The sequence below is a fragment of the Pelophylax lessonae genome (assembly GCF_965119305.1).
Source record: "Pelophylax lessonae genome assembly, chromosome: 6".
NCBI classification, from domain to species: domain Eukaryota; kingdom Metazoa; phylum Chordata; class Amphibia; order Anura; family Ranidae; genus Pelophylax; species Pelophylax lessonae.
The window spans coordinates 109056231-109080056 of NC_138773.1; the positions used below are offsets into that span (position 1 = coordinate 109056231).

Sequence of the window (23826 nt, forward strand, 5' to 3'; positions counted from 1 at the left end):
CCAAGACTGGAGAAAAACAAAAAGGGCAGCTCCAACACAAAGGGTAAATAGTGATGAGGTATACGGAACCCTAGACTGGCGCACAAGAACACCAGAAACAGAATGAGCAGGACTTCTTATAACCAAAACACCCATGAGTATTCCAATGTTTGACTGAAAACACTGCAAACTGGCTTAAACACTTCCAGTTGCATTTTTCTAAGAATCATCCACTCTACCCTGATCAGCACAGTATCCTCACTGATAAACCACGGGGAGAAACTTTAGTCACACCACTAAGAATGTTCACTTAATTGGGGACAGGAATGAGGAAAGAATCTGAAGAGGCTTCCTCCAATGACTGCAGTTCAGCTGCAGAAGTAGCACATATTCCCTGGTAAATAGGTCCCTTGAAGCCCACCAGACTAACAGTTTCTTGGCAGCAGGAAAGGAAAGCACTTAAGTTCCAAGCTCTAACCCTTGTGGATACCATTGGAGGGGATCCAGAAAGCAATGCCTTGTCTGCAAGAGATGGCGCAGTCAGGAGGACACACTGCTCCATCCAGCACAGGGCTCGGGTCAACCAACCTGTCACACGGAGAGTTCGAAAAAAATCATTGTTGGAGGTCAAGGTCTTGCAGCACTCAGGCAATATCCAACAGAGCTTAGGAATCTGGGGAATCCGATGAAGTCCCATGCATCCGGATAGACCCATCAGAGAGAAGCTCTCCCAGGGTGTGGGGATAGAACTAGGTCAAAGACCTGAGGATTGCATTCTGGATGTTTAGAACCAAGGAGAGCATCTGAATAACCTCATCCATAGTACAGGCTCTTATACATAGAGGGAGAGTCTGAAATGGGCTGAGAGTTCTCACGAGAAGAAATCATATTTCGGGAAATAAGCCCAACCACACCACAAAGCCCAAAGAGTAGACAGGGGAATATCTGACAGGTCTGAAAGGCCCACAGGCAGTAGACTTAGTGAGGGCCCAAGCTGAAAACCTAAGCTCATAGGGGACCACAGCTGAACAAATAGGAAGCCATATACAGATAAGGTCTGCAGAGGATAGGACCACAGAAGGGCTTAGAATACAGGAAGTCAAGGAAATTCCTGAGTGTTTCACAGTGGGGATGCCAAGAAAAAGCACTAGGGTGGACATAAGGGTCAGTGCTGTGAGAAGCACTGGTGCTGCTGGAGGACACTGAAGGGTCAGGTCCTTAACTAGGCAGGGTAACAGCAGAATTGGCCCATTGACCAACAGTGAAGGACAGCTGAAGGAAATGCCTGACTCAAAGTTCTAGACTGAAGGCTACAGGGAGGACCTTGAACACCCAAATTACTGGGGACGGTAGAATACCAAATGACCCAGCAGAATGAACAAAGTGCCCAAATGTAAATGTGAGGGGCAACCTTCATGAAGGACGAGAAGAGGTTGGATGACCTCTAGCTTCAAGTCCCACAGCTTGAGTGAGAGGCAGGGTCTGAATGTCTACACTATACTAGTGCTAAAGTAGATGAAGACTGGGGTTACTCTGCACCTTCCACAGATCTTCTGGGTTGAGATAGCAGCATGCTCTGAACACCAGTGGTGTTACTAATAATGGTTGTCAACAGAAGGTCCAAAGAGACCACATCCCTTGAAGGGTAACTGAGTTAGATGTTCTTTGGCCATATCATTAGCATGATAGGCCTGAAGACAAAGTGGAGGTAAGAAAGATCTGCTGCTCCAGGTGAGAAGAGCGAGTTTTATGGAACCTCCATATGAGTGCCATCCCCGATTCGACTCCGTAAACAATATCAAGATAAGAAGAAACCACCGCACATAACTGGAGTTCCAAATGCCTTTGAGATATCCAAGGTGGCACAACAACCAATCAAGGTAGATGCGTTTCACAAAGTGCAACTGTGCTTAATCATTACACAGACATGTCACACTGATACATCTTAAATAGACCCATCCCCAGTAGTCCCATATATTGAGGAGGTGGTAATTAACAATAGGTGACTAATTCAATGTCAGGACGAAAGACAAACAAATAATCAAACATATAAAAACAAATCCTCTCTGAATAAAACCTCCAGTAAATATAAAGTTCTAGAATAAACCCAGGTACATGTACAAATGATGGGCATCCATATTAAAACAAAAAAATGGGATAGATTATATATATATATATATATATATATATATATATATATATATATATATATATATATATATACACACACACACATACATATACATACATATACATACACACACACAATAATGATGTATACATGTGTACATGTATGCAAACACAAAGAAAACGTATACAGAGTGACAAGCTCTCCATGCATGATTATACTGCGAATCCCTTCTTCAAAAGATGCATTACACCAAACCAACATATAAAAAAAGAAAGAGGAGAAAAATAATGAAGGAAAGCTGATGACACAAGTATAAAAAAACAAAGAATTTGAAATATGCTCATTCTTTAATTGCAGTACAAGTTATGTGGTATACCTAATTACCTGTGCCATATGCCGGATTCAATATGTTGGCAGGACAACGAGGCGTCTTTGTAATCCCTTCCAGGAAAATTATTATATAGTGTAGAAGAGTTTATCTACCAAATGTGGCAAAATATTTCAATACATGCCATGGTTGAGATAAAACAGGTTCAAGTCATTGACAAGGTTAGGGTCCCCAAAAGAGACGGTGATGCCTTTCGGCTATTATGCCAGAGGGAGGTTCTGTCCATCTCCAGACCCGTATTCCCCAAGGACTCAATTTCGAGTGGGACGCTAGCCACTTTTATGAGTCTAGGGAAACCTCCCCCCCATCTTTACACTTTGGTCTTTTTTACATTTTACTTTGCATGGATTTCATAGATGAAGCATTTTGGGTAATTGCGGGAGGCGATTAAGTGATGAAGTTTTCGATCGTCCTCATGACCCCACTTTTCCTACATGCACATTCTGTGAATTTATCTGTATGGACATAATTTTACAGGCATCACCCATTTAGGGGGCATTTTTCTATGGGACAAATGGTGTGGCCAGGAGTCTATACTGTGGCCTTTATGTAGCTATACATTTTAAATATTTTATATCATGGTTTTGTTTTTTATACTTAGGAGTCATCTGCTTTCCTTATTTTTTTTCCAGGGCTGGCACTCAAGTGGAGGTTCCATCAGACTCGCTCATCTCACCTGGAGCAGCAGATCTTTCTTACCTTCATTCAGCATCTCCCAGTATTGCTTGCTTGGTGTGATTAGCCTGCTGTGTACTTCCAATAAAGGAGCTGTGCCACTCCGATATTTCAGCATGATTGACAGTAATGCACTTGCACATTTTCCTTCTTATGCATTATTATTTAATTCTCCAATAAATGAGCTGTGCATCTCTATCTCTCCTCTTTCCTTTTTATATGTTGGTTTGGTGTAATCCATTTTTTAAAGAAGGACTCCACAGTATAATCATGCATGAAGAGCTTGTTGCTCTGTATACGTTTTATTATATGTGTGTTTGCATACATGTACACTTATGTATACATCACTCTGCAGCTAACCAACACACTACACTCAAGATGGTCACATTCCAGGCTAGCCTCGCAATTGTCCAGTACAGAGAGGTCCAGGTATGGCATTCAAAGCTTTTGCTGAGGATACACCAATCTGGATATATGCTATGTAGAGATTAAAAAAAGGCAGAGATGTCAGAATCTTGTTTGAAGACACGGAGGAAAAAATATTATTGGTCTAACAAGAATCTTGAAGTCACCAAGAGAAAAAACCCACAAAAAGGTATAAGGCTAACAAAAAAGTTTTTTTTATTTTTTGCAGAGATGATGAAAAATGGTCAAACCTCCTAAGACATTAGCAAAAAACTGAGGCAAGCTGGGGAGAGGAAGGGTTACATGGGGCCCAGATTACACTTCCTGTTTTCCAGTGTACCAGCTTCCTATAGGCAAAAGTATATCCGTGACCGTCTAATTTCCTGTGTCCCTCAAAGGGCAATGGAGAAAGTAATGTTTAGTTTTAGAAGATGATTGGTGGGCTATGTGAAATACTCAATACTAATCAGGGTCCTGTATTCACGGTTAATGGCTTGTGTTGATGTCATCAGTTTAAGATCATTTTGAATAGTTCATTTGACCTGCAGCTGGCCTCCTAAGCTGCTTTGAGCAGGTTTTGCATTCCCATAAATTTATATGGGATTGCAAAACCTGTCCGATGCCATCAAAAGCCAGCCAATACAGACCAACAGTGAGATCACAGTCAGTAATTTGACAGAATTAACCAAAAAATTGAAGTATCAATGTTGTATGGACTGACACTTTAACCGCTTGCCGACTGCGCACAGTATATTTACTGCGGCAGTCGGCCCCGGCCAGGCAGAGTGACGTAGGTCTACGTCGCTCGCCTGTCACTCCTTCCAGAGCCAATAGCGGGCGGGCGCGCGCCCGCCGAGGCGCGCGCCTGCCTCGGCTCGTTCACGGAGGAGTGCGGGAGTGTGACTGGCGGACCCGATGTCCGCCGGTCACACTACGATCGCCGCTACAGCGGGAGAAAGACAGAGCGGCTTGTGTAAACAAGCCACCTGTCAGTTCTCCCTGTGTAAAAGTGAAGATCAAACAGTTCTACTATGTAGAACTGTTGATCTTTGTTTTTACACTAGTAGACATGTCCCTACACAGTTAGAATCACGCCCCTAGGACACACTTAACCCCTCCCTGTCCAATACTGTTAACCCCTTCCCTGCCAGTGTCATTTTTGCAGTAACAGTGCATATATATATAGCACTGATTACTGCAGTAATGTCACTGGTACCCCCAAAAGTGTCAAAAATGTCAGTCAAGGGTCCGATCTGTCCGCCGCAATGTCGCAGTACCGCAAAAAAAAAAATCGCAGATCGCCGCCATTACTCGTTAAAAAAAAAAAACACCAAAAATGACAAAAATCTTTCCCTTTGTTAGTAAACGCGATAACTTTTGCGCAAACCAATCAAAATACGCTTTTTGCGATTTTTTTTACCAAACATAGGTAGCGTAAAACAAATTGGCCGAAAATTTTAAAAAATTTTGATTTTTACATTTTTTTTTGGGGGAATTTCATATAAAAAAAAAGTGAAAAATATTGTTGTTTTTGCAAAAATTACGCTCTTTTTTTGTTTATAGCGCGTGATCAAAAAAATCGCACAGGTGATCAAATACCACCAAAAGAAAGCTCTGTTTGTGGGAAAAAAAGGACGTGAAATTCGTTTAGGTACAGCGTCGCACGACCGCGCGATTGTCCGTTAAAGTCACGCAGTAAAAAAATCGCAAAATAACCCCTGGTCTTTTAGCAGGAAAATCCTCCGGTGGTAAAGTGGTTAAAGAGCCCAATCTACAAAAAAAAAAAAAAATGGATTTTTGACTTAAAATCCATTTCTCCAATGTTCATTAATGGACACAGCTTCAGATCTTCATACCCGTTGGGTTTATACTGCCCCCCTACAGGAGTAGGACACTAGGCAGAAAAAAAAAAAGTCTGGCTACGCCCATAGGCAGTCCCAGGGGGTATATTCCCTCTCTCTGCTATAGGCACTCAGTTTAGTTACAAGCAGTGTCAGAAGAATTACAACTCCACAGAGGGGTGGGTGCTGTATCTGTCAATGATCATCAGAGAAATGGATTTTATGGTAAGTACAAAATCCCATTTTCTCTTTCGTTCATTGATGGACACAGCTTCAGATCTTCATAACTGTTGGGATGTTCTAAAGCAGTGTTAAACATGGGGGGGTTGGAACAGCAAAAACAATTCCCAAGGCTAAAAAGTAGCCAACCAGGCAACAGGAGCTCAACCAAAACAACTGGAGCCCACCTGAAAAAATACACCCTCAAAGAGGATCAGGTCCTCTCAACAGCAGCCTGCAAAACCTCGCGGTCAAAAGAAGCATCCGCAGATTAAAACACATCCACTTTATAAAACCTTGAAAAAGTGTACACCGACATCCAAGTGGCCACTTTGCAAACCTGCGTCACTGATGCCTGATGACGGAAAGACCAGGAGGCACTAAGCGCCCAAGTAGAGTGTGCCTTAACAGGGAAAGGAGGAACCTGACCCTTGATGGAATAGGCCTGAATCACTGTATCTGATCCATCTGGAAATGGTCGCAGAGGAAGCGGACAACCCTTTACGAGGCCCATCCATGAGCACAAAGAGTCGGACTTCCTGAAAGACTCCGTAGCTGCCAGGTACCCTAATTTCCCTGACCACATCCAAAGCATGCAAGGCAATTTCCTTCGGATGTTTAGGCCTGAGAAACAGGGAAGGCAACACAATGTCTTCATTCAAATAAAAATAAGAGACATCTTTGGAAGGAACGACGGACAGGGCGATGAACCCCCTTATCTCTGTGAATCACCAGGTAAAGTGAAAGACAGGATAAGTTCGCCAGTTCGGACACCCTGCGCGCAAAGGTGATGGCCACCACAAAGGCCACCTTCTGAGACAGCGTAAGCAGGGGAAATTTCCTGAAGGTTCTCAAAGGGAGGCTTCTGGAGAACCGAAAGCACCAAATTGAGGTCCCAAGGCGGCAACGAAGACCGCACTGGAGGAACCAAAATTTCTGACACCCTGAAGAAAGGTAAGCACCAGGGAGTGTGTGGCCAAAGGTCATTGGAAGACAAAGCCGACACCTGGCCCTTGATGGTACTCAAGGCCAAATTTCTGTTCAACACCCTCGTTGAAAGGAGGTCAAGATCCGAGCCATCAAAAAGGAGTGAGGATGAACCCCAAGAGACTCACACCACGCAATGTACGTCTTCCACATACGATGGTAGATCCTCCAAGAAGTAGATTTTCTAGCTTTCAATAGTGTAGGAATCACTGATTCAGATAATTCTATATCCTTCAGCACCTGGCGTTCAACAGCCAAACAGTCAAAGCCAGCGACTGTAAAGCAGGATAGATCGGTCCTTGGGACAGCAGATCCTCCCTGAGAGGAAGCTTCCAAGGAACGTCGGCGACCAGCCGCACCAGATCGGTGTACCAAGCCCAGCAAGGCCAGTCAGGAGCCACTAAGATGACCAGAATCCCTTCTGCCTCGATCCTGCGTAGAAGTCTTGGCAGAAGCTTGAGAGAAGGGAAGGCGTAAATCAGACGATACTGAGCCCACGGGGCCACCAGCGCGTCTGTGGCGTCCACCACAGCATCCCTTGATCTGAGCCACAAACCTCTGCACCTTTCTGTTGAGCTGAGACACCAACAGATCCAACTCGGGGGTGCTCCAATGGAGAGACAACTGATGAAACGCTGTCGGATGAAGGGACCAATCCCCTTGGTCCAAAGTCTGCCGGCTGAGGTAATCTGCCTACCAGTTTTCCACCCCGGGAATGTGTACGGTGGAGCGGGCTGGAACAAACCGTTCTGCCCACCTTAGAATGCTGGCTACCTCCAAAGCCGCCAGGACACTTTTTGTGCCCCCTTGGTGACTGACATAAGCCACGACTGTAGCATTGTCCGACTGAATGCGCACTGGACAACCCTGAAGATGATCCGTCCAATGGTTCAGACACAGTCTGATCGCACGGAGTTCCAAGACATTGATCGGTAGTCTGGACTCTTCCAGTTTCCAGATCTCCTGAGCAGAATGCTTGCCGAGGACGCCTCCCCAGCCGGACAGGCTGGCATCCATGGTGACCATTGTCCAATACAAGGGGAGGAAGGATTTGCCCACCCGAAGCGCCAGGAAATGAAGCCACCATATCAGGGACTCCTTCGTTCCCTGACTCAGCAGGATCCGATTTTCCAGAGACTGCGGAGTCTTGTCCCATTTGGTCAGAATCTCCCTTTTCAGGGACCTCGTATGGAACTGTGCAAATGGAACCACCTCAAAAGGTAGACACCATCAGGCCCAGCATCCGCATGCAAGTCCAGAGGGATGACCATCTGTTGGACAGCAGGAGACGAATTGCCGGCTGCAATTTCTGGAGTTTGTCCAGAAGGAGCACTCTGGCTAAGGCCGAGTCCAGAGACAGACCCAGATATTCCAGTTTTGTGAACGGAATCAGGGTAGACTTCTGAAAAATTCAGAATCCAGCCGAACTCCCGCAAAAGGTCATAATGGGATCTCCAGGTTTTCCACCAGAGCAGAAGGAGATTGTCTAAGTAGCCCAGTATCGCGATCCCCGGTTGGCATAGCAAAGCTAGCACCAGGGCTAACACTTTTGTGAAGACCCGAGGAGCAGAGGCAAGACCAAAGGGTAACGCCACAAACTGATAATGCTCCTCCCTGAAGGCAAATCGGCTGGTGACTGGCACATATTGGAATGTGCAGGTAAGCTTACTTGATGTCGATTGAGGCGAGAAAACCCCCCTGACGCAGGGACACCACCACCGTGTGAATGGACTCCATCCTGAACTTCTGCACCCACACAAAGCAGTTCAGCGCCTTGAGGTCCAGGGCTGGACGCACTTTGCCTTCCTTCCTGGAAACAGGTTTGAGTAAAAACCCTGAAAACATTCCGAAGTCGGAACCGGGACAATCACCCCTTGAAGTAACAGGTCTTAGGGACAGGCGCAAGTTAGAAGGAAAGAATGTTGCCGGGGGGACAAGAGCGAAACTCGATCGTGTAGCCGGACCGAATGACTTTGTGGTAGGGATCAACCGATTATCGGCAAAGCCGATATATCGAGGGCCGATCTGCACTTTTCCTGATATATTGGAATCGGCCCCTGAGGGTACAGATATTGCCGATATTTCGGGAAAGTGCTGTACCGGAGTGATGCTTGCAGCGAGAGGCATCACCCTGGTACCGAAGTCCATAGGCGACGGTCGGCTGTCTTGTAATGACAACCGATGTGGCGGAGAAGCCGCTCAGCTGTCATTACAAGGAGCGGGAGGGGACGTGTGTGTGCCCCCCCCCCCCCCCCCCGCGTGGCTCACCTGGGTCTCCCGTCCCACCGGGAGACCCGGGCATTCTACCTGCACGGCCGCCGAAGACCCGATCAAAGCCGTATTCAGCTCTGATCGAGTCTCCATGTAAAAACCAGGAAGGGATTTCATGACATCCCTTCCAGGTACTCAGCGCCACATTCAAAAAACTGACAGCATTCAAAACAGCCAAACTTGGCGTTTTAAGTGTTTTTAAATGCAGAAAAGGGATTTGGAGGTCTTTTAGACCCACAGATCCCTCCACAACAGTACCTGTAAAAAAAATAGCTAAATAAAAAAAATTTTAAATGTCCGAAAATAATGGCAGATATCGACCGATACCGATATGCGATGACCAAAATATCTGTATCGGTATCAGCAATAAAAAAACGATATTGGTCGATCACTACTTTATAGGCCCACTTGTCTTGTACCAGGGAAGTCCACAGGTCCGAAAACCAGTAAAGACGTTCCCCCACCCCTGATACGGGTGAGACTGCACCTTCATGCTGCAGGGTCTGGAGAAGCTCACTCTCGGCTTGCCAGACCAGGTTCGTTTGGATCCTCCAGAGGCGGCCCTGAAAGGCTTCGAGCCCTTGTCAGTCGACCCTGAGGGACAAAAAAACAAAAACACAAAAAAATTAGGAGCCAAAAAGGAAGGCCCACGTCTACAATGAGGTTCCTTGCCCTTAGCAGCCTGCTGAAGAAAGGTAGTGTGTGGCGTATGGTCTGAGCACTGACAGGGTGACTCCTCACCTCTTCAACCTCTGCAGCAATGATAGCAGCACTCATACATCTATTTCGCCAGGACAACCTCTGGATATGACGCTGAGCACGTGCACTCAACTAGTTTGGTCGACCATAGCGAGGCCTGTTCTGAGTGGAACCTGTCCTATTAAACCGCTATATGGTCGTGGCCACCATACTGCAGCTCAGTTTCAGGGTCTTGACAATCTTCTAAAGGACATCTTTATGTAGAGCAACAATTCTTTTTTTTCAGATCCTCAGAGTTCTTTACCATGAGGTGCCATGTTGAACTTCCAGTGACCAGTAAGACAGCGATAAAACCTAATTTCCCAATTCACACCTGAGACCTTGTAACACTAATGAGTCACATGACACCGGGGAGGGAAAATGGCTAATTGGGCCCAACATGGACATTTTTCACTTAAAGGTGTACTCACTTTTGTTGCCAGCAGTTTAGACATAAATGGCTGTGTATTGAGTTATTTTAAGGGGAAAGCAAATTGACACTGTTATACAAACTGTATAACTACCTTACATTGTAGCAAAACGTAATTTCTTCACTGTTGTCACAAGATTTAAAATATTTACAAAAATGTTGTGTACCCATTTTTGTGAGATACTGTATATACACTGCTCAGAAAAATTAAAAGAACACTTTGAAAACACATCAGATCCCAATGAGGGAAAAATATCATGCTGGATATCTATACTGATATGGACCGGGTAATGTGTTAGGAAGGAAAGGATGCCACATTGTTTGATGGAAATGATCAACCTACAGAGGGTTGTATTCAATGACACCCTGAAAATCAAAGTGAAAAAATGATGCAGCAGGCTAGTCAATTTTACTGAAATTTCATTGCAGCAACTCAAAATGGTTCTTAGTAGTTTGTATGATCTACCCCCCCCCCCCCCCCACGTGCTTGTATGCATGCACGACGTCGGGGCATGCTCCTAATGAGACGAATGGTATCCTGAGGAATTTCCTCCCAGACCTGGACCAAGTTATCACTGAGCTCCTAAAGAGACTGAGGTGCAACCTGGCAGCGTCGGATGGACCGAAACAATGTCCCAGAGGTGTTCTATTGGATTTAGGTCAAGTGAGCGTGTGGGCCATTCAATGGTATCAATTCCTTCATCCTCCAGAAACTGGCTGCATACTCTCACATCATAAGGCCGGACATAGTGCATCAGGAGGAACCCAGGACCCACTGCACCAGAGTACGGTTTGGCAATTGGTCCAAGGATTTCATCCCGATTTCTAATGGCAGTCAGGGTGCCATTGTCTAGCCTGTAGAGGTCTGTGTGTCCCTGCACGGATATGCCTCCCCAGACCATCTCTGATCCTCCCCCAAACCAGTCGTGCTGAACAATGTTACAGGCAGCATAACTTTCACGGCTTCTCCAGACCTTTTTACGTCTGTCACATGCGCTCAGGGTGAACCTGCACTTATCTGTGAAAAGCACAGGGTACCAGTGGCGGACCTGCCAATTCTGGTGTTCAATGGTAAAATGCCAATCGAGCTCCACGTTGCTGGTCAGGGAGCACAGGGCCCACTAGAGGAGGTTGGGCCCTCAGGCCACCCTCATGAAGTCCGTTTGATTGTTAGGTCGGAGACATTCACACCAGTGGCCTGCTGGTGGTCATTTTGTAGGGCTCTGGCAGTGCTCATCCTGTTCCTCCTTTCACAAAAGGAGCAGATACCAGTCCTGCTGATGGTTTAAATCAGTAGGGAAAAAAATTCTCAGTGGCCACCACCTGTAACACCACTGCTGTTTTGGGGGTTGTCTCATTGTTGCCCATCCAGTGCACCCGTTAATTTCATTAACACCAAAGCATCTAAAACTGAATAACAACCCCCTCCACTACTTAACTGACTAGATCAATATCCCAGTTTAACTGATTGGTGCTATATTCTGATAAAAATTAAAGGAACACTATTTTTAGTTTGCGCAGTAACGCTGCACATGCATGTCAACATATGTCAAAATGTATGTCAGCGTGTTATAAAACACGACTAAAATGGATGGAAATGAACATGCATTTTCCACACACTTTAGCGCAAGTCAGTGTAAATTGGCCCTCAAAGATTTCTCCAGTGCCAAGTTACATTGCCCTCCTGTTCTAAAATATGTACTAAAAGAAATACAACGCAGACCCTTTTTGTAAATGCTAACTGCCAGGCTGTGTACCTGCTACAATGACTTCAATAACTTTTGAGTCACTAACCCCAAACAAGTATACAGATCAGGAATCTGACTCCACTTGCTACACCAAAGTTACAATTCTCCCAATATTATTGAAGCCATTTGGAAGAGTGTTACAGGCAAGCAACTAGGGTTTAAAAAAAAAGGAAATTAGCAAATGTGTTTTACATTAAAGCATAAAAAACAAAGAAAAAAAAACTAACCAAAACACATTTCCACTTGTTCATATCCTTTCCACAGAACATAAGCTAAAATAACAAGCAGTAAGTGTAAAAATGGGATTTTTGACTTACCGTAAAATCCATTTCTCTTATGTTCATTGACGGACACAGCTCCTGATCTTAGTAACCATTGGGTTATACTGCCCCCTACAGGAGTAGGACACTAGGCTGAAAAAAAGTCTGTCTACATCTATGGGCAGTCCCAGGGGGTATACCCTCTCTCCCTGCTATAGGTACTCAGTTTTTGTTACAAGCAGTGTCAAAAGAATTACAACTCCACAGAGGGGTGGGTGTTGTGTCCATCAATGAACATCAGAGAAATAGATTTTATGGCAAGTCAAAAATCCAATTTTCTCTTTCATTCAATGACAGACACAGCTCCTGATCTTCTTAACCATTGGGATGTCCCAAAGCAGTGTTAAACATGAAGGGTGGGAAAAGAAAAAATTCCCAAGGCTAAACAGTAGCTAACCAGGCAACAAAAGCTCAACCAAAAACAACTGAAGCCCACCTGAAAGAAAAAAACACCCTCAAAGAGGATCAAGTCCTCTAAACAGCAGCCCGCAAAACCTTGTGGCCAAAAGAAGCATCTGCAGATGCCAACACATCCACTTTATAGAACTTTGTGAAAGTGTGCACCGACGACCAGGTGGCCGCCTTGCAAACCTGCGTCACTGACTCCTGATGACAGAAGGCCCATGAGGCACTGAGCTTCCCAGTAGAGAGCGCCTTGACAGGGAAAAGAGGAACCTGATCCTTGGTGGAATAAGCCTGAATCACTGGCTGTCTGATCCATCTGGAAATGGTCGAAGAGGAAGCGGACAACCCTTTCCGAGGCCTATCCGTGAGCACAAATAGGGAGTCTTGACTTCCTAAAAGACTCCGTAGCTGCCATGTACACCCTAATTGCTCAGACCACATCCAAGGCATGCAAGGCAATTTCCTTTGGAAGTTTCGGCCTGGGACACAGGGAAGGCAACAAAAGGTCTTCATTTAAATTAAAATTAGACAACCTTTGGAAGGAACGATGTACAGGGGTGAAGAACCAACTCATCTCTGTGAATCACCAAGTAAGGTGAATGACAGGATAACGCTGCCAGTTCCGACACTCTGCGCGCAGAGGTCATAGCAACCAAAAAGGCCACCTTTTCAGACAGCGCAAGTAAGGGAATCTCCCAAAGGTTCTCAAAGGGGGGCTTCTGAAAGACGGAAAGCACCAAATTAAGGTCCCAAGGCGACAACGGAGACCGCACTGGAGGAACCAAATGTCGGACACCCTGAAGAAAGGCACGCACCAGGGAGTGTGTGGCCAAGGGTAATTGGAAGAACACCGCCAAAGCTGACACCTGGCCCTTGTTTCTGTTCAACCCCCTGTTGAAGGAAGGTCAAGATCCGAGCCACAAGGAGCGAGGATGAACCCCAAGAGACTCACACCACGCAATGAACGTCTTCCATGTACAATGGTAGATCTTCCTAGAAGTAGATTTTCTAGCTTTTAACAGCGTTGGAATCACAGACTCCGATAAACCTCTATCCAACAGCACCTCTATCCAACAGCCAAACCGTCGAAGCTAGCGACTGTAAAGCACAATAGATCGGTCCTTGGGACAGCAGATCCTCCCTGAGAGGAAGCTTCCAAGGAACATCGGCGACCAGCCACACCAGATCGGCGTACCAAGCCCGGCAAGGCCAGTCCGGGGCCACTAAGATGACCAGATTCCCTTCTGCCTTGATCCTGCGTAGAAGTCTTGGCAGAAGCTTGAGAGGAGGGAGGGTGTATATTAGATGATACTGACCCCAAGGGGCCACCAGCGCATCTGTGGCGTCCTTCAGAGGATCCAGTGACCGAACCACAAACCTCTGTACCTTTCTGTTGAGACGCCAACAGATTCACCTTGGGGATGCCCCACCGGAGACACAACTGAGGAAACAACTCCGGATGAAGGGACCACTCCCCTTGGTCCAACACCTGCCGGCTGAGGAAATCCACCCGCCAGTTTTCCACCCCAGGAAAGTATACGGCGGAGAGGGCTGGAACAAACCGTTCTGCCCACCTTAGAATGCCGGCTACCACCCGAGCCACCAGGACCCTTTTTCTGTCCCCCCCGGAGATTGACATAAGCCACGGCTGTGGCATTGTTCGACTGTGCCTGGACCATTGGACGGATTGTCTTTAGGGATTTCCAGTGCGCATTCAATCTGATCGCTTAGAGTTCCAAGACATTGATTGGTAGTCTGGACTCTTCCAGTGTCCAGATCCCTGAGCAGAATTTTTGCAGAGGACGCCTCCCCAGCCAGACAGGCTGGCATCCGTGGTGACCACTGTCCAATACAATGGGAGGAAGGATTTTCCAAGCCGAATCCCCAGAGAACGGAGCCATGGTGGGACTCCTTCGTTCCCCGACTAAGCTGGATCTGTTTGTCCAGAGACTGTGGCGTCTTGTCCCATTTGGTCAGAATCTCCCTTTGCAGGGACCTCGTATGGATTTGTGAAAACAGAACCGCCTCGAAGGTAGATACCATTAGGCCCAGCACCCGCATGCAAGTCCGGAGGGATGACAGCAGGACATTAATTGCAGCAGGCAATTTCTGGAGTTTGTTCAAAGGAAGGAGCACTCTGGCTAAGGCCGAGTCCAGAGTCAGACCCAGATAGTCCAGTTTTGTGGATGGAACCAGAACAGACTTTGAAAATTCAGAATCCAGCCGATATGAAATGCACTCCGCCTGTGACAGGAGCCATACAGGAAGCAGAGGGTCAGTTCTCTACTGCAGTCGATTCCTTCCTCCAGCAGTACCCAACGCCATGACCAGCAGTACCCGCATGGCCAGCAATATCCACCAGCATTACCCGCCAGCAGTAACCACCAGCATTACCTGCGCCAGCAGTAACCGCCAGTAGTCTGCAAAATAAATAGAAAAGGTATGTGCATTAGCATGTGTAAATTTTTGCAATATGTTTTTTAATAACTAGTTGTGTTTTGTCATAATATGTCATGTCATTGTTCATATATGTATGAATAAGAACATGACATTTTCTGGCTGCCTAAGTCATATGTGCTAGGGGTGCAACTAGCCCCCAGCACAACTGTAAATATCCCAGCATGTGCAGTGTTTCTGACTCCTACCACCATGACCACTTCAAATCACTGAAGTGGTCATGGTGGTTAGAGTGTTCCTTTAACCGCTTGCCGAGCGCCGCAAGTAAATTTACTGCGGCAGTCAGCCCCGGCCAGGCAGAGTGACGTTAATTAACGTCACTAGCCTGGGAGGGTCTGGGGAGCGAGCGCGTGCCCGCGCGGTCACGGACCCCCCCCCCGCGCGCGTGTGACTGGCGGACCCGATGTCCGCCGGTCACTCAGCGATCGTCGGGGGAGAGGGAGAAAGTCAGGCGGCTTATGTAAACAAGCCACCCGTCATTCTCCTCGGTGTAAAAACACTGATCAGACGGATCTACTATGTAGAACTGTTGATCAGTGTCCTTACAGCTCAAGCCACAGCCAATCACAGTAGAAAGCACGCCCCTAGGGACACACACAGCCCCTCCCTCCCAAATAAAGTTAACCCCTTCACTACCAGTGTATTTTTACACTAACAGTGCATATGTATAGCACTGATTACTGTAGAAATGTCACTGGTAACCCCAAAAGTGTCAAAAATGTCAGTCAAGGGTCCGATCTGTCCGCCACAATGTCGCAGTACCGCAAAAAAAAAAAAAAAAAAAAAATCGCAGATCGCCGCCATTACGCGTTAAAAAAAAAAACAAGAAAAATGACAAAAATCTTTCCCTTTGTTAGTAAACGCGATAACTTTTGCGCAAACCAATAAAAATACGCTTTTTGCGATTTTTTTTACCAAACATAGGTAGGATAAAACAAATTGACTGAAAATGTTAAAAAAATTTTGATTTTTACATTTTTTTGGGGGGAATTTCATATAAAAAAAATGTGAGAAATATTGTTATTTTTGCAAAATTTACGCTCTTTTTTTGTTTATAGCGCAAAAAGAAAAAAAGCGCACAGGTGATCAAATACCACCAAAAGAAAGCTCTATTTGTGGGAAAAAAAGGACGTCAAATTAGTTTAGGTACAGCGTCGCACGACCGTGCAATTGTCCGTTAAAGTCACGCAGTGCCGAATCGCAAAATACCCCCTGGTCGTTTAGCAGCCAAATCCTCCGGGGCTTAAGTGGTTAATATCTCTCAGAAGAAGTAAACCTTGGTATACTGATTCCATTTCATTTGATCATCCTCTAGTTGTGTTAAATTAGTGCGGGGAGGTTTGCGGCGTTTTATTACTTATATACCTTAACTAAAAGTATAGATCTTATATGCCAAAAGACACGCCAAAGGACCACTGCCGAAACAGAGCTGAGCCACTAGGGGAGCCGCATCCAAAGAGGCATCACAGATAAACTGCAGCCCCTGGACCAGACGGTCTGCAAGCTCAGCAAAGGCTGGGGGGAGCTGTTCTTTCTCCAGGTCATGGCATAAAAGCTTAGCTCACTCGGTCAGAGTTTGCGACACCAGGGCAATGGTGAATACCGGTCTCAGTGCCGAACCAGCCAGAGTGTACATACTGTGGGCAACAGCCTCCGCCTTCCTGTTAGTCGAATCCTTAAAGGCCGGGGACTCTTCAACCAGAATCATGGTTGCTTTGTTCAATCTGGAAACCGGAGGGACCACCACAGGTGGAATAATCCACTTCTTAATAAGGGACTCCTCACAGGGGTAATGCCTAGTATATCGCTTAGGGACCCCAAGGGGACGCTTTGGTCACCCCCTCTCTTTAGTGACAATTTTGTCAAAATAGGCGGGGAAAGGAAACACCTTTGCCGCTCTGGATGGCTTCTAAGTGCAAAAGGGAACCTGCGCCTCTGTCGCAGCTGCGTCCTCTTATCTTCAAGGTCTCACGCACACATACAATCAGTGGTTTCACCAGCCCCTTTTCGTGCACGGTTGCAGATGTGGAGGAATCATCCTCACTATCTGAGGATTCCTGGGCGCGTGGTCGCAGACCCAGCAGGGTGACCCACGTCTGCAGGGGCCGAATAAGATTCAGGATCGGGGGAAACAGATGAGGCAGGGGAAGGCGGGGGCACTTTTTGTTAGTCCATTGCCCAAAAACCACCTCCACCCGGGACACAAAGGACTTCAGGACCGCCGTCAGTGCATTGATGGATGGTTGGGACCTGGAGGGCCCCGCAGCCTCAGAGAGGGGATCAGGTGGGGAGATGTTCTCTAAAGACTCCATGAGTCACCAGGGGAACCCCACAAAAACGTAAAACACTGCAAAGGGACAACCCCCACCGCGCTGGCAGCACCAACCGGTCACCAAGCACAAACACTAAGGGATCCTTTAGCAGAGGGGGAGAGAACCCCACCAGACTCCCCAGAACAGAAACAGGCACCTGCAGCCACCAGGATAGTCTGCACTCCACAAACTGCGATTGGGAAGTGAAAAAATCCAGGGGTTAGCACCAGGGGATGAGAAGGGGCTCCCACCGCTGAAATCGGTGCCCGCAGGACTCCACTGTCATGGCCGCTACTATTTCCTATGGCAAACCACTGCAAAATGGCCGCCGGACCACACAAATATGACCACCGTGCATAGAAACATACAGGCTACAGCAAAATGGCGGCCGCACGCGGCACCTAGGAGGGATCCCTAGGCCTCAAGGACAGATCCAGGCCCCCCTTTCCGCACAGCCAATCGTCTGGTCACCGGCGGTGCACCCCCCCCCCCCCCCGGCCCCCATTGCCAGCACCGCACCCTGTCCCCAACCCAGGTGGTGGACCAGACCACCCAAACAGCCCCAGCATAAGTGGGGGGGGGGGGGTAGGATGGGAGACCGATGAAAGGGGGGTGCCTGACAAGAAGGAGGGGAACCCAGGGGTCCGACCGTTCCAAGAAGGGGCCCACGTCCACCCCAAAACCCTCCAAGGGGAGAAGGGGGGACAACTACTCACCATACCATGAACCAGGTGGGCACTGCTCCAGACAAAACCCCTTCACCATCAAAATGGGGGGGCGTCTATCGGCCAGGAGGAACGCTTCGACTCAGGCCGAGATCTGGTCATATGCATCCTCGCAAGGCTTTAACTCGCAGGCCAGCCCCAGTCCAGTGGGGCTCTCTCGCAGCCGACCTAGCGCGGAGCCGAGGTCTGCGCATGCTCACTGGCCAGACTGGGGTGACCACCGAATCTAGTTATCCAGCCCGTCGCCCAGTCCAGCAGTTGAATGTAGATCTATCTAAAATAATTTGCCAGGACCAAAGATCTCAGCAAGGAACTAGGTCCTTACTCCTGACTAGGCAGAAAAAAATTGAGTACCCATAGCAGGGAGAGAGACTATATCCCCTGAAACTGCCCATAGGCATAGATAGATTTTTCTGCCTAGTGACCTACTCCTGTAGGGGCAGTATAACCCAAAGGTTATGAAGATCAGGAGCTGTGTCTGTCAATGAACAAAAGAAATAACCATAATCTTACTCCAGCATTGTACAAACTGATAGCGCAAACCCTCTTTATAACTACATAGTAGACATGCCACATGATGAGGAGTGAAAAAATGAAAAGCAATAAAAAAAATACATTTAACAAAGATATGCTGTATGTAAACTTAATGGTGACCAGTACTCTTAGCAAGTCAGACCAATTAGATGAAGAATAGTGCAAAACGAGACCAATACCAACAAGACCAACACTATGCCAGACTTACAGTAACTTGCTTTACGTCCTCCTCACCTTCATCTTGTGAGGAATCTCCAGCTGAAGAAAAAAAAAATATGAGCTTCAATGAGAACAATGTTAGATTTGGATACCATGGCAATTAGCAAGTTCCATGAATCCAGGGGAAATCATACTACAGACAGGAGTGTTTTATTTATGGCAGACCCCAGATTTCCACATATTTAAGAAAATCCTAAGTGCAGAACACACAATTATTAATACAGCTTACCATCATTTGCAGCTTCTCGCTCTTTGAATTTAGTGTCTGCTTTGTCCAGATATGTAAAACTGGGACGTAATTGAAGAATCCCATACAAAGGAGTTAGGTGAATTTCACCTGCACAGAGAAACATACAGATGTAATCTATCAAAAATGGACAAAAATAAAGCTTAATCCATTATTGTAACATGTCTTTCATCAAACCCTGAATGTGGAACTATACCTACATGTTAACAGACTAGGTTATCACTCTTATTGGGATGGATAGAGAGTAATATAAGAGCTGAAATATTTACCCATCCCAAAGAAAATGCTGTTCCAGACATTGACTGGTGCTAATCATAAGTCAAAATCCTAGGCTTTTAAACACTTGGCCTCTGTAAGGTTTTACCCCCTTGCTGACCAGGCCATTTTTTTGCTATTCAGCACTGTCAATTGTGCAGTCATGCAACAATGGATGCAAATTAAATTTATATCATTTCACACAAATAGAGCTTTCTTTTGGTGGTATTTGATAACCACTGGGTTTTTTTATTTTTTATTATATAAATGAAAAATGACAGAAATTGAGAAAAAGCACAGCATTCCTTCTGTTATACAAAAAACAAATAAAAAATTCTTCATAAACTTAGGCCAAATGTATTCTGTATACACTATACTGTAATGGCAGTGATCAGCGACTTATAGTATAACTGTGATAGAGTGGCAGGCAATCTGGTGCTAAAAGACACTGGCTGGGAGGGACACTAACGTTGCTAGCGACCAGTGATAATACTGTACACTGACACTGTACTAATTGCTGTACTAACTGCACTAGCAGAGGTGCAGAGACACTACAGGAGGGGTGTTGGCCGGGGGGGGGGGGCGTGATATGAGGCGGGTGCACAGGACACTGCTAGGGGGGGGGGGGGGGAGGACAAAGGAGCAGAGGGCACTACAGTAGGGAGTTTCGGTTGATGTGAAAGGGCACAGAGGACACTACAGCACATGCTGTCAGCTGTTTCTGAGTCACAGAAGAGCACAAATATGTATACTCCTGTGACCCACTTTGGCTTTGCCCATACCGCTCTCCTAAAATAAATACTTTTTTCTTTAAATAAAAATGTTGCATCAAGACCTTTTCTAGACCTTGTTGCATTGCTGGCATATCTAGGCAACAGCCACACCTCTAAGCAAGTGTTCTCAAATAGACCTGCAGTATATAGAAAGAGTCAGAAAATGTAGGCTTGATAATGCAATGCAATACCTGCATATCAGTTTCTTTACCTATAACTGGGTTTTTAAAGGGATTTTAAAGGCAGGAGGTTTATCTTAACGCATTCTATACATTAAGAAAAAAAAACCTGTGTGCAGCAGTCCCATCAGCCCCCTTAATACTTACCTGACCCCGTCTTTATCCAGTGATGTTACAGGAGTGTCTAAGCTGCCTGGGAGTCCCCTCCTCATTGGCTGAGACAGCAGCGTGGCGCAATTGGCTCCCAATGCTGTCAATCAAAATCATTCAGCCAATCAGGGGAGAGAGGGGCCGGGTTGCGGCTCCTTGTCTAAATGAACACAGGGAGCTGTGACTCGGCTCGGGTGACCCTCATAGAGAGCTGCTTCATGTGGGGGCACTCAACAGGAGGGAGGAGCCAGGAGCGCTGGGGTGGGACCCGAGAAGAGGAGGATCTAGGCTGCTCTGTGCAAAACCAACTGCACAGAGGAGGCGAGTATACAAAGTTTGTTATTTAAAAAAAAAAAAAAAACCACAAGACTTTACAATCACTTTAACCACTTCTGGACCGAGCCCATTTCTGACACGTTGTTTACAAGATAAAATATACATTTTTTTTTTTGCAAACACTCTGGAAAATAAAATGGCGGTTGTTGCGATAATTTTTGTCACGCGGTATTTGCGCAGTGGTCTTTCAAAGGCCATTTAAAAAAAATAAAAATAAATTTCAGTGCATTTAAAAAACTAAACAGTAAAGTTAGCCCATTTTTTTTTTGTATATTGTGAAATATGTCGCGCCGAGTAAACAGATACCCAACATGTTACGGTTTAAAAATGCGCACACCCACGAAATGGCGAAAACTACGGTACATAAAAATCTCCATAGGCGAGGCTTTAACATTTTTTAACGGTTACCAGTTTAGAGAGTTACAGAGTAGCTCTTTTTTAGGATTACTGCTGTCGCTCTGGCGATCGCGGCGATACCTCACATGTGTGGTTTTAACAGCGCTTCATTTGTGGGCACAACTTATGTATGCATTTTCTTTCGTGCGCGAGCTATTGGCGACAGGAGCGCTTAAAAAAAAAAAAAAAAAAAAAAAAAACGGAATTTTTGTAAAATCTTACCTGTAAAATTCCTTTCTCCGAGTCCTCCGACAGTCGCTGCCTCTTCATATTCGTCACTAATGGGGTTATTGACCTTTGCTCCGTAGGAGTAGCTAGGCAACAGAATATATTAATATCAAAGCTTTTAGCGTATACCACCCCCAGGGGGTGGTCCCCTCAGTCAATACCTTCCTGCATACCAACTCAGTTTCAGTAGAATAGCAGTAGAGTACATAAACAAAACCCCAAAAGAGGGGCGGGGGCGGCGACTGTCGGAGGACTCCGAGAAAGGAATTTTACAGGTAAGATTTTACAAAAATTCAGTTTTCTCTTACGTCCTCCGACAGTCGCCGCCTCTTCATATTCGTCACTAATGGGGACGTCCCAAAGCAGTGTAGACATGAGGGGTGGGAAAACAGCAGCCGCGCCTAAAGCAACGTAATACCCACATCAGAGAAAGGAACCTTACCAAAGTAAGAGAACCAACTGGGCAACAGGAAAACGTGCTCAACAGGAGCAACAACCCAGGAAAAAAACAAGTAACCCAGGGGTAAAAACACCCCAACAGCCAAGGGCCCAAACAAGGGACCCTAAGGCACCGCCGCACTAAGAACTTTACGGCCAAAAGAAGCATCTGCCGATGCCTGAACATGCACTTTGTAAAATTTCGAGAAGGTGTGAACGGACGACCAAGTCGCCGCCTTACACACCTGGGCCACAGAAGCCCGATGATGACAGGCCCAAGACGTACTCAGAGATCTGGTAGAGTGCGCCTTCACAGGCACGGGAGGAACCTTCCCCCCTCAAAGCATAGGCCTGCTCAATGGTCTGTCTGATCCATTTGGCGATGGTAGAAGCCGACGCCGCCATGCCCTTCCGAGGTCCCTCAGGAAGGACAAAGAGAGAATCCGACTTGCGAAAGGATTTAGTCGATGACAGGTAAACCCTGATCGCCCTAACAACATCCAAGGAATGTAAAGCCACCTCCTTCGGATGCTTAGGCTTCACGCAAAGCAAAGGTAAGACCTTGTCCTCATTGAGGTGAAATTCAGAGATTCTCTTCGGAAGAAAAGATGGGTTAGGTCGCAAGACCACCTTATCCAAGTGAATCACCAAATACGGAGACTTGCAGGACAAGGCCGCCAGCTCCGACACCCTGCGAGCCGAAGTGATCGCTACTAAAAAGGCAACCTTCTTGGACAACAAAGACAACGAGATCTCCCTGATATTTTCAAAAGGAGCATGTTGCAACACGGACAGAACAAGGTTCAAATCCCATGGAGGTAAAGGCTCCCTCCTAGGAGGGACCAAATGTCGCACCCCTTGAACAAAGGTGCTAACCAAAGAGTTAGACACCACAGGACGTTGAAAAAGAACGGCCAGCGCAGAAATCTGACCCTTAATCGTGGCCAACGCCAAACGCTGGTCCACGCCCGTTTGAAGGAAAGCCAACACTCGACACCGAGTATGAGCGAGGGGAAAACCCCCTGGACTCACACCAGGCAAAATACGCCTTCCAAGTACGGTAGTAAATCTTCCCTGAAGAGGCCTTTCTGGCCTTGATCAAAGTGGGAATGACCTCAGGGGAGAGACCTCTATCCTTCAGGACCTGGCTTTCAACAGCCAGGCCGTTAAAGCCAGCGACTGTAAAGCAGGATGGAATATCGGTCCTTGAGACAGAAGGTCTGCTCGAAGAGGCAGACGCCACGGAGCGTCAACCACCAGATTCACGAGGTCTGCGTACCAAGACCGGCGAGGCCAGTCTGGTGCCACCAGAATCACCGTGTGCGGTTCCGAGGCCAACCTGCGAAGGTGCCTGGACAGCAGCTGAATCGGTGGAAAGGCATACATCGGACGATACTGATGCCAGGGCGCCACTAACGCGTCCGAGGCGTCTGCCCGAGGATCGCGCGTCCTTGCTACGAACCTTTCCACCTTGTGGTTTAGATGAGACGCGAACAGGTCCACATCTGGGGACCCCCACTTCGCGCACAACATCTGGAAGACATCCGGGTGAAGGGACCATTCCCCCTGGTCCAGGGTCTGGGGGCTCAGATAATCCGCCTGCCAGTTTTCCACCAGCGGAATGTGAACTGCAGAGATCGCCGGGACGTGCGATAGAATTTCGGCTACTTCCCGAGCCGCCCGGGCACTCCTGGTGCCCCCTTGGTGGTTGATGTAGGCCACCGCTGTGGCATTGTCCGTCTGCACCCGAACTGGACGGCCCTGAAGCCTGTCCGTCCAACGCAGAAGACAGATTTATCGCTCGCAATTCCAGAATGTTGATCGGAAGGGAGGATTCCTCCTCCGACCAAGTTCCCTGTGCGGACAGAACACCCAGAACACCACCCCAGCCCGACAGGCTGGCATCCGTGGTGATCACCGTCCACGACAAAGGACGAAAGTACTTGCCCCCCGACACCACCGGGGACTGGAGCCACCACAAAAGACCCCTTCGGGTGAGATGGCTTAACGACAGCCGCAGATCCAGAGATTGCGGACGCC

At 46.9% G+C, this 23826-nt stretch overlaps 1 protein-coding gene across 2 annotated transcripts in view; it reads right to left on the reverse strand.

The window, feature by feature from the left end:
* POLR3E (RNA polymerase III subunit E) overlaps window positions 1–23826 on the reverse strand; it is a 100219-nt gene that overhangs the window by 59467 nt on the left and 16926 nt on the right. The window contains exons 7-8 of one of the 2 annotated variants that reach the window (XM_082261288.1): window positions 19014–19121; window positions 18774–18823 (exon numbers count right to left, since the gene is read on the reverse strand). In XM_082261288.1, coding sequence (XP_082117414.1) covers window positions 18774–18823; window positions 19014–19121 — 158 coding nt within the window. The remainder of the gene's footprint in view (window positions 1–18773; window positions 18824–19013; window positions 19122–23826) is intronic. The other variant, XM_082261289.1, reaches the window with a different exon arrangement.